Source organism: Tamandua tetradactyla, chromosome 20 (assembly GCF_023851605.1).
Source record: "Tamandua tetradactyla isolate mTamTet1 chromosome 20, mTamTet1.pri, whole genome shotgun sequence".
In the NCBI taxonomy this organism is placed as follows: Eukaryota; Metazoa; Chordata; class Mammalia; order Pilosa; family Myrmecophagidae; genus Tamandua; species Tamandua tetradactyla.
Window position 1 is genome coordinate 2,188,521 of NC_135346.1, and position 8,201 is coordinate 2,196,721.

Here is an 8,201-nt window from a genome sequence, read left to right on the forward strand (position 1 = left end):
ATCTGGCACCCAGTAAATATGCTTCTGATTACTAATTTTATTAACGTTCACACCAATTCTATGACATATGCTTATTACTAACCCTGCTTACAAACGAGGCACAGAGAAATTAAACCACCGAAGGTCCCACTCAAGGCCTGGGTTTGAACCCAGAGTCAAGCCCCAGAGTCTGCATTTTTACCCAGTGGGCTACTGCTACCTTCTGGGAAAGTAGCCAATGAACAACAGTAAGTCAGAGATTATATTCCAGAAGCTTTCAGATTGGCAGAGAGGAAAATCCACAGAAAGGACGTAACAAGGAAAAGGAGCTACTGTTAGGAGAAAGGTGGGACTTTCGTGTGGAAATGCTTAATAAGGTAGACAGAGTAAAGCTCTGGGAAAACAGATTTGGGAGAGCCCCTCAGAAAAGCAAGGGTTAAAGTAATGGAAATGAACATCCAAAGAGAAAGAGTAGGAAAAAAAGGGTCCTGGAGGGCAGTTTGAAGTAGCAGGAAAAAAAGAATCCAAAGAAAGTGATAAAGGCACTGGTTACAGGTAAGAGGGAAACTGGACACTTTAACAGCGTGGGGGCCTGGCGGAAAGGAGCGCCCAGAGATGCAGGAAGACCTTGGCGAAGCCCCAGCCCTGTCCTCTTTGGGCTGAGCCAAGCTGATCTTCTGGAATGTCCTTACTCTTCTCTCTGATACAACCTTCAGTTTCAGCTCAAAAATTACCCACTTATGAAAGACATACGATAAAGACTGAGATGGCATAATCTAGGAATGCCTAGAGTGCATAATGATAGTGACTAAATGCACAAATTTAAAAATGTTTTGCATGAGGAAGAACAAAGGAATGTCAATAATGCAGGGTGTTGAAAATAAATAGTAATTAATATTTTAAAGCTTTAACTTTTGTGTGAGAACAAACAAAAAATGTTTGTGTGGTACAAAATTTGTATTTCGACTAGTGCAGTTCCTAATATAACTTATGTGGACAGTTTAATTGAACACCATAAGTACATGAGATTTTGTAGTTTTGTCCAGAGTGATGCCCCGATAAATCCCAGTAGGATTTGAACAGTGAATAAAAAAGTACTTGCAAAGTCCCCTTGAGGGAATGGTAAGAAAGGGGGAAAATTCAACTTCCCCAAGTGGAATTCTTATTCTCACAGGCAGTGGGGACAACCAAAGCATGATGATGAATATACAACTATGTGATGAAAAAAAAGAATGTTCATATTGTATGTTGACTGGTTTTATTGATTAAAAAAAATTTTACCTATTTCTAGGATGTTTTCTGCAAATCTTCTTGGTTGTGATTCAATAACCATTTTTCTTCAGGTTAGTACCGTGAGCTCCCTAAAGATGAAGTGACAGCTGTCTTCTGTACACCCAGCCTTGCACGGCACTCACGACACATGTGCTCACAAAGTGTTTGCTGAGGGTCTCTTCCGGCCCTCCTGGGTTTTTGCCCCAGGTGAGACCACAGTCCTGTGAAGACCAAGGCTATGTCTACTCCTCGGTACTCCTCACCCAAGCCCTCACTGCAGCATGAATCGTGTGTTCAGAGTCGATTCAAGTTTTGTCAAGAAGTGAGTCTGGAGTGAAATGAGAGTGGCTTGGGGAAATTAGAGAGACATTCCTCAGCAGTCCCTCCATAAGCCTAGAACCTAGGATAACTTGCACGGCTCTGGTTTCTCCACAGTTTCCTATGGATAGAAAAGTACCTGGACAAAGAATGGGAAACACGTCCACCATCTCCAAACTCAGAAGGCAATTCATGAAAAAGACAAACTTCACTTACTGTCACCTGAGCAGGTAGCAAGTCCACGGCCATCTCCTTTCTTCTTATCTTCCTGTTGAGGGACAGCAGAGTGCTGACAAGGAAGGTCTGGAGAGGAAATCGGACACATGGGGAGTTCTGGTGTCAAGGGACGGCTTGGGGAGAGAAGTTACAACTGCTCATGATGTCCACCAGGTCCCAATAAAGCCAGTCCACGAAAATAACGTAAAGCAAGTAGGAATAGTGCATACCCAGCCCACGGAGCTCCAAGGCAACATACTCACCTCCATCTCCTCCCCTTACAGACTGGTGCTTTGCTGCCCCTTCTAAACACCAATTCCACACAACCTCATACCATCCACAGCGAATGACCCCCTCTCCCTAACACGCGATCCCAGTTGAGAGGGGTGGCAACCCCACCCGCCCTACAGCGAGCAGCCAGGCAGGTGCCAGAGAAGGCCTTGGCCACAGCTGCTTGTGCTGGCTCTGCATGAGTTTGCAGTGGGCTCATCAGCAGAATCCGGCAGGAGAGTGCGGCAAGCTGTGCATGCAGGGGGATCTGCTGCCGGCCCCACCCAGCCAGCAAAGAGTAATACAGATTTATAGGACACTCATTTCCTCCACTCAAGATTCTTGTGTGCTTTTCACATATGATTTCAATCATCACAACAACCTTAAAAAATACTGCTACCCATTTTACAGATGTGGGTGAAACAGAATCAGAGTGTCCTGGTTGTTACCGGACAAAGATGGCAGAGTCTTTTGCCCAAAGCACTCATATGGCCAATTCTAAGACACCAGGGTCTCAAAGAGAGAAAGAGTTTAGCATTAGGTGTGCAGCAAGAGAGCAGATGGCATTCCAGCCCAAAATCTGTCTCCTGGAATTCAGCAATTCTGATTGTTTTAAAGTATTAGAAGACGGGCAGGTTTTAGGATAATGATCACGGTGGCCCCACATGCAGTCATTTGAGGTGATCCAATTATTGAGCACGTGCAGGGTGATTACACGCTTAGTCAGGGAACACATGTAAGAACACAGCGGCCTTCATATGATGACGGGTGTGGTTTTTCGTATTACAATGAGGTACGGAGGACTTGCACGTTAAAGTCTAGAATGCGGTGATGTCAGGAGGACCCATTGGTCACATCCAGCTTAGGTTATGTAAGATAAACTTGAACTTGGGGTGGGTTAGTTCTGCTCTGAAGCAGGACCCTTCATTTATAAACATTAGTGGCTGTATTTAATGATCACAAGATTCCAAAGTAAAAAAACTGGATAAAAGGTACAAGTGAAGATTAGTCACAAGGTTTTTAGGATCATAGGGGCAGAGGCTATACAATCATCAGCAGAGTTCAAGGCAGCTGGATTACTGTCCGGAAATTCCAGCTATTTCCCTCTGATATACTCCAGTACAGCAGACAGCAAAAGGCCTAGCGACACAGTGATCCAGTATTCACCATCACCCCTTAGGTCCCGACTCCTCGGTTACCGGTGACTTACCCAAAGTCACAAAACCGTCACTAGTACAGGCAGGAAGGGAATCCGGGTCCAAGCCCAAGGCCCCAGCTGAACGTCAGCAGCTCAGCCGGCCTGCTGTGCTGTTTCTTCACCTGCAAGTGGTACACGGACTCGCTCGCTAAGCTCCCTGCGCCTGAGAACTGGGCGAGTTCACTTCTCTCGGGCGCCTACCCAGGTTAAGTTCCCTCCAGGCATCCGCCACTGCGCTGATTGTAGGGTCACCAGCAGTAAGGGCCACCCGAGGCTGCGCGGCGCACCTGGCAGGGCAGGTCCACGCCATTCCGGCCCGGCCCACCCAACCCGCACTCGCCGCCGCGCCTCTGCTGTGCCCACGCGCATCCTGCAACCCGCCGGGCCCGCCGGCTTCTCCGCGGTGGTCGCGCGAGGCCCGCGCTGCGCAAGGCCTTCCCCGGTGCCCGCGCGCCCCCCAGACCCGCACCCTCTGACCTGCCGGCTTCCCCACGGTGGTCGCGCGAGGTCCCCGCTGCGCAGGGCCTTCCCCGGTGCCCGCGCGCCCCCCAGACCCGCCGGCTTCCCCACGGTGGTCGCGCGAAGCCCGCGCTGCGCAGGGCCTTCCCCGGTGCCCGCGCGCCCCCCAGACCCGCACCCTCTGACCCGCCGGCTTCCCCACGGTGGTCGCGCGAGGCCCGCGCTGCGCAAGGCCTTCCCCGGTGCCCCGCCGCGCCCCCTCCCCGCGTCTCCCGGGTGCCCAGAGCCCCACGCACCGCCCCACTCATACGCAGAAGAAGCAAGCGGAAGCTCCTCGACCCGAGGCGGGCCCAGTCGGTGGATCCTGGACGCCAGCCCCAGCGGTCCGGGGAAAAGCCCCGCGCTGCACCCGCACGCCCACGAGCGCCAGAACTACGATTCCCGGCATGCCTCAGGCCCCACGCGGACTACCCTTCCCAGAGGGCGCCGCGACTTCCGGGAGGCGAACGGCCCCGCCCTGGCGAGTGCCCTGAGGGGCACCGGGGCGCGCGGTCAGCCGGACGCTACTGTCCTGAGCGGCACAGGGACGCACTGCTCCCGGGCCGGGCTGTCCGTGGGGCCGCTGCAGGGGCGCCTGGCCGCGGAGGATGGCAGGCCCCAGAAGTCACGGGACGCGGCGAGCGTGGGCGCCGCTGCTGGTGACGGCCCACTGGCGGCCCCGAGCGCGTGGGTGCCGGCGAGCGAAGGGCACGGACGGCGGAGAGCCGCGCCGCGTCTGCGCACGGCCACGCTGGGCCGCGCCGTCGGGGGCGCGGATGGCGGCCAGGGAACCGCGAAGCGGCCGCGCGCTGGCCCTCGCGCAGAACCGTTCGCTGGCCTCCCCCCCGAGCGCCCCGCCTAGAGGGGCCCGTCGGGGAGTTAGGCCCGCCCTCCCTGTCCTCTCCCGAGCTGGACCGGCGTCGCCCGCAGCCTTGTCGGGAAGCTGAACTAGGGACTTGCGGCAGGTCACCTGGATGTGGCCAGGCCTGTCTGCACGGGGCGCTGAGGAGTTGTCAGATGGCGGGACCTCTGGGTGTGCCTTTTTCTAAGTTGTAACTCCGCGTGGGCTGTGGACAGGGACCGCACTGCTGCAGGACGAGCGTATTTTCCGATCCTGTTGTTTTCGTCCTGCGGTACTGTACGGGAAACGTTTCCTTTTAGTGTTACTTGGTTTTTATACTTTGTTTAGCCACTTAAAAAAAAAATTCACTTAAAGCATAATTTACTTCAAATCCACTCCAAGTTGTATATTTATTTTCCAATGAAAAATTATAATTTATCTCCCAAAAGTATAGTGTACCGTACACAGAAAAGTTAAATAATAATAAGAGGAAAAAACATACCCAATACTCTGCCTACAAGAGAAGGTAACCAGAATTGCTGACTCCTTGCTGAGGTTGATGGTTACCTCCTGTGTATGTGTCCCTAAACAACAGATGGCTATTTTTGCAGGTTTTCAATCTTTATATAAATGGAATCTGCTATAAGTGTTCTGTGACTTCTTTTAGTGCCTCCACATGGACACTTTTTAGATTCCTCCATCTCAATCCATGCAAAGTTAATTCATTTTCACTGTTGTATCGGATTTCATCATCCAGTCATTCAAAACAAAATATACTGAATACCTCCTTGCCCCAGACATTGTTGTAGATGTGAGCAAACCTGGCAAAAACCTCTGCAGGTATGCAGCTTAAATTACACTGGGGGCAGGAAAGAGGGGCAATAAGCAAGAATAGGAGGTATGTTCTTAGTGAAGCATGCTCCCAAGAACAAGAAGGAACAGGAAGTGGGGTGGGAAGTGGTGTTAAGAAAGGATTCACTAGAGGATGAGCAGAGCTCAGTCCGTGCCTGGCAGAATGCAAGGCCCTCAGGTGAAGATTCCTGTCCTGTCTGAAGAACAGTAAGGGTACGTCGTGGAAGCAGAGGGCAGGGGAGAGGAGGCCAGACTGCAGGCCCTTCACTGGCGGGCACCAGAAGGGAATGCCCTGGGCAGGGGAGGCCCGCCTGTGGCTTCCGTTTTAAATGACCACTCTGCTGCACTGAGCAGCGTCCAAGGAAGGTGCAGACAGCCGCTTAGGAGACGTCAGTCGGGATCTCTGAGGAAAGACAGTGGTCTAGACTGAGTAAAAGTGGTAAGAAGTGAGATTCTGGGTATTTTGGAAAGTGGAGTTAATGTGTAGTGTGAAAGAAAGAGAGGAGTCAGAGATGATGCCAAAGTTTTAGACCAGAGCAATCTGAGGAAGGAAACCGCCATTAGCAAACTGGGAAGACTATGGGAAGAGCAGGTCTGGAGGGGCCGGAGTGGGTAGTTGGCTTGGAGAAAGATGTAACCACTGACTACAGTGGTTTTACTTCTAACTGTAGTTCTGTTAACTGAGAGGTTTATAACCTTGCTGTAGCCAGAGGCTTTCCTTCATAGCCCCTCAGGTGCACTCCTCATTTATAGTCAGCGTGTGCTTACCCCAGCTGGCTTTTGTCAGCTTTCAAGGGTTTCTGTGCCCAGGCCCGCACATGCCTTATGTTACAAAACATAAGCATTCAGCAGATGCTTACATAAACAATGTTAGCATCTCCACCTCCCTTTAAATTCTATAAAAACCCTAAACTCTTTAGACCCAGATTTGAGCAGTGCCTCCTGTCTCATTGCTGGTCAACCTTGCATTAAATTTTTTTCTTTTCTCAAAATCCTGTTGTCATGACATTGACCACTGTGTGTATCAGGCAGCAAGCCCTTGCTTGGTAACAAAGACAGCAGAAGATCAGTTATGGATATGTAAAATCTGAGATACCTACTGACATCCAGTAGAGATGTTACAGTCAATTGTATATATGAATTTAGAAATCAGGACCGAGGTCAGAGCTGGTGATATAAACTTGGTCCTCATTCACATTAAATGGTATTCAAATCATAAGATTAGAAGGGTAGGAGCAGGGAGGAAAAAGACAAAAACCGAGCCCTTGAAGCACTTTCTAATTTAAATATCAGGAACATGAAGAGGAACCAGGCAAGAAGAATTACAAGAAAATGTTGGAAAAATATGGTATCCTGAAAGCCAAGTACAGAAAAGTGTTTCAAGGAGGCGTGATCCACTATGTGAGATGCTGCTGGTATGTCCAGCGAGGTCTAAGAATTTACAATCACAGTGCTTTCAAACTTTAACATGCATGGAAGTAAGGATCTTGTTAAAATGCAGATTCTGAATCATTTGGTCTATGTTAGGGCCTGAGATTTAGTATTTCTTCCAAGTTCCTAAGTGATGCCATTTTGCTGGTCCTAAGACCACAGTGGAGTAAAAATAGACTCCTGGATTTAGCAATGCTGAAATCATTGGTGTCTTTGACAAGAGCAGTTTTGGTGGAGTGGTGGAGGCAAAACCACCACTTGTCTTTGACAAGAGCAGTTTTGGTGGAGGTGACAGGAAAAGGTTCAAGAGAGAATAGGATTCAGAAAATGAGAGACTGACAGACAAACAATGATACTGCAAAGATGGCAAATGTTAAAATTGGTAAATCTCAGTATCTGGAGGGTAGGGATGAGGGTACGTTGGAGTTCTCTATGTGGGGGTTGTATTATTTTTGCAACTTTCCTGTAACTCTGAATTTATTTCAAAATAGAAAGTTTTTAACAATGAAAGAAAAGGAATAGGAGAAAAATTGTGGGACAGTAGAAATAGACAACTCTTTCAAGGGAATTATTGTAACTTCCTTGAAGTGAGACTAGCTGGAGGGGGATGGGGCAGAAAGAAAATCTTGTTCTTAAGAGGGGAGAAATGACAACATGTTTGTATCCTAATGAAAGTAACTCAGAAAGGAAGGAGAAAATGAGATGTACCACAAAAAGGGAATAACTGCTGGAATAATGTCCATAAGTTTTAGCAAGAGGGGTTGGAACCTGAAGCACAAATGGTTGAGATGGCCTTAGAGAGGCACAAGGACAGTTCAGGCAGGTGATGAGAGATGAGCTGGAATCAGGGGCACAGATATAGTAGGTGGGTAGATGTGGTGAAAGCCTCGTGGATGTTCCCTTCTGATGTCTTCTGTGACTGCAAAATTTATCAAAGTCATCAGAAAGAGTACTGATCAGCATAAGGTGTTGGGTGGATGTTTTCATTCTTGGCTTCACATTGAAAACAATGGCGCGCTTACAGAAATGACATCTGGTTTTATTCTACAGTTTTTCAGATTTAATTTGGGCTCCGCTATGGTGTGGGTGTCAGGGTTGTGGGACCTGGCTCCAAATGGGGTCCTTGACCCACCAGCAGCATCACCTGGGAGCTTGCTAAAAATCATGTCCAACCCAAGATCTGAAACAGAAACTGCAGTGTAAGAAGATGATCAGGTAATTTGTATGGACATTGAAATTTAAGAATCACTAAATATACATGAGACTGTAATCCACATTTTCAACTTTATTAAGTAATGCCAAGTTGTTCTCAATAATTGTTAACAC

At 49.0% G+C, this 8,201-nt stretch overlaps 1 protein-coding gene across 1 annotated transcript in view; it reads right to left on the minus strand.

Moving 5' to 3' along the window:
* The window catches only part of ZNF354C (zinc finger protein 354C), a 51,085-nt gene extending 46,891 nt beyond the window's left edge, over positions 1–4,194 (minus strand). Inside the window, exons 1-3 of the mRNA XM_077138262.1 lie at positions 4,009–4,194; positions 3,266–3,375; positions 1,786–1,872 (exon numbers count right to left, since the gene is read on the minus strand). Of these exons, the coding sequence (XP_076994377.1) occupies positions 1,786–1,818 (33 nt within the window). The 5' untranslated portion in view covers positions 1,819–1,872; positions 3,266–3,375; positions 4,009–4,194. The remainder of the gene's footprint in view (positions 1–1,785; positions 1,873–3,265; positions 3,376–4,008) is intronic.
* Positions 4,195–8,201: the final 4,007 nt, after the last annotated feature.